This window comes from Galeopterus variegatus, unplaced genomic scaffold (genome assembly GCF_000696425.1).
Source record: "Galeopterus variegatus unplaced genomic scaffold, G_variegatus-3.0.2 Scaffold10681, whole genome shotgun sequence".
Classification (NCBI taxonomy): Eukaryota; Metazoa; Chordata; class Mammalia; order Dermoptera; family Cynocephalidae; genus Galeopterus; species Galeopterus variegatus.
The window spans coordinates 24,199-25,059 of record NW_007736792.1 but is presented as its reverse complement, the minus strand read 5'-3'; the positions used below and the strand labels follow the sequence as shown (position 1 = coordinate 25,059).

The window sequence follows — 861 nt, the reverse complement described above, 5'->3', positions numbered from 1 at the left end:
AGCTTGGGTCCCTTCCAATCTACAGCCTCACCCACTCCCTGCTCACCACACCCAGAGCAGGTGACCCCACTGACCCAATGACAGCAAAGGCTGGGAGTTCCTTCAGGTCAAAGGGAAAATCCATTCGGAAATTGGTTCTGAACAGAGCAGTGATGGTGACTGCAGGATGAAAGGCAAGGATTATTGGGGGAGTTTCACAGAAACCCACAGGTAGGAAAACAGTGGTCATCAGTGTTAAGGATTAATTCCTTCCTTACTCCAATCCCATATCTCCTCTTCTATTTAACTTCCCATTTTCTATGCACAGCCACTCCATGGTTTTACTCCCCTACTCCAGGATCCTTGGGTATCCTTGTCCTATACCTCTGGGCTTTGGTCCCACTTCCCAAATGACACCATCCGTTCCTTTTCTGAACTGCCCTAGAGAGCTCCCCAGCATGCTACATTAGCAGCATCACACAGCCTCCAGCCAGGGCCTCCCCGGTTGGTTACCAGCATCCTTGTTCCACACCGCCAGCACGCGGAACACAAAGGCACTGAACGTGGCTGCAAAGAATCCTCTCCAGTAGTTCCGAACGGCAAAGTAGGTAGAGGTGACCTCGATGCTGAACAGCACTCCTACAGGGGCACGGAAGTAGGGTCAGGGGCAGACAGAAGTGAAAGGCCTTCTCACGCTCCCCACCCCTGGGACCTGAGGAGTTTTGCTGAAACTCGAATCTGGGGGGAAGTGGTAGCAGAAACTAATGATCTTTTGGAGTCCCAGGCTCTAACACACGTGGCCGCTCAGGTTGGCTTTTTTTTTCTTTGCAGACCAGGGATACGATTGAACAAAATACAGAAAAGATGGGATGTGAATGGGCC

General features: G+C 51.3%; 1 protein-coding gene across 1 annotated transcript in view; it reads right to left on the bottom strand.

Annotated features, from left to right (window-relative positions):
• The window catches only part of CLCN1 (chloride channel, voltage-sensitive 1), a 30,710-nt gene that overhangs the window by 17,013 nt on the left and 12,836 nt on the right, over positions 1-861 (bottom strand). Inside the window, exons 8-9 of the mRNA XM_008594381.1 lie at positions 493-618; positions 75-159 (exon numbers count right to left, since the gene is read on the bottom strand). Coding sequence (XP_008592603.1) covers positions 75-159; positions 493-618 — 211 coding nt within the window. The remainder of the gene's footprint in view (positions 1-74; positions 160-492; positions 619-861) is intronic.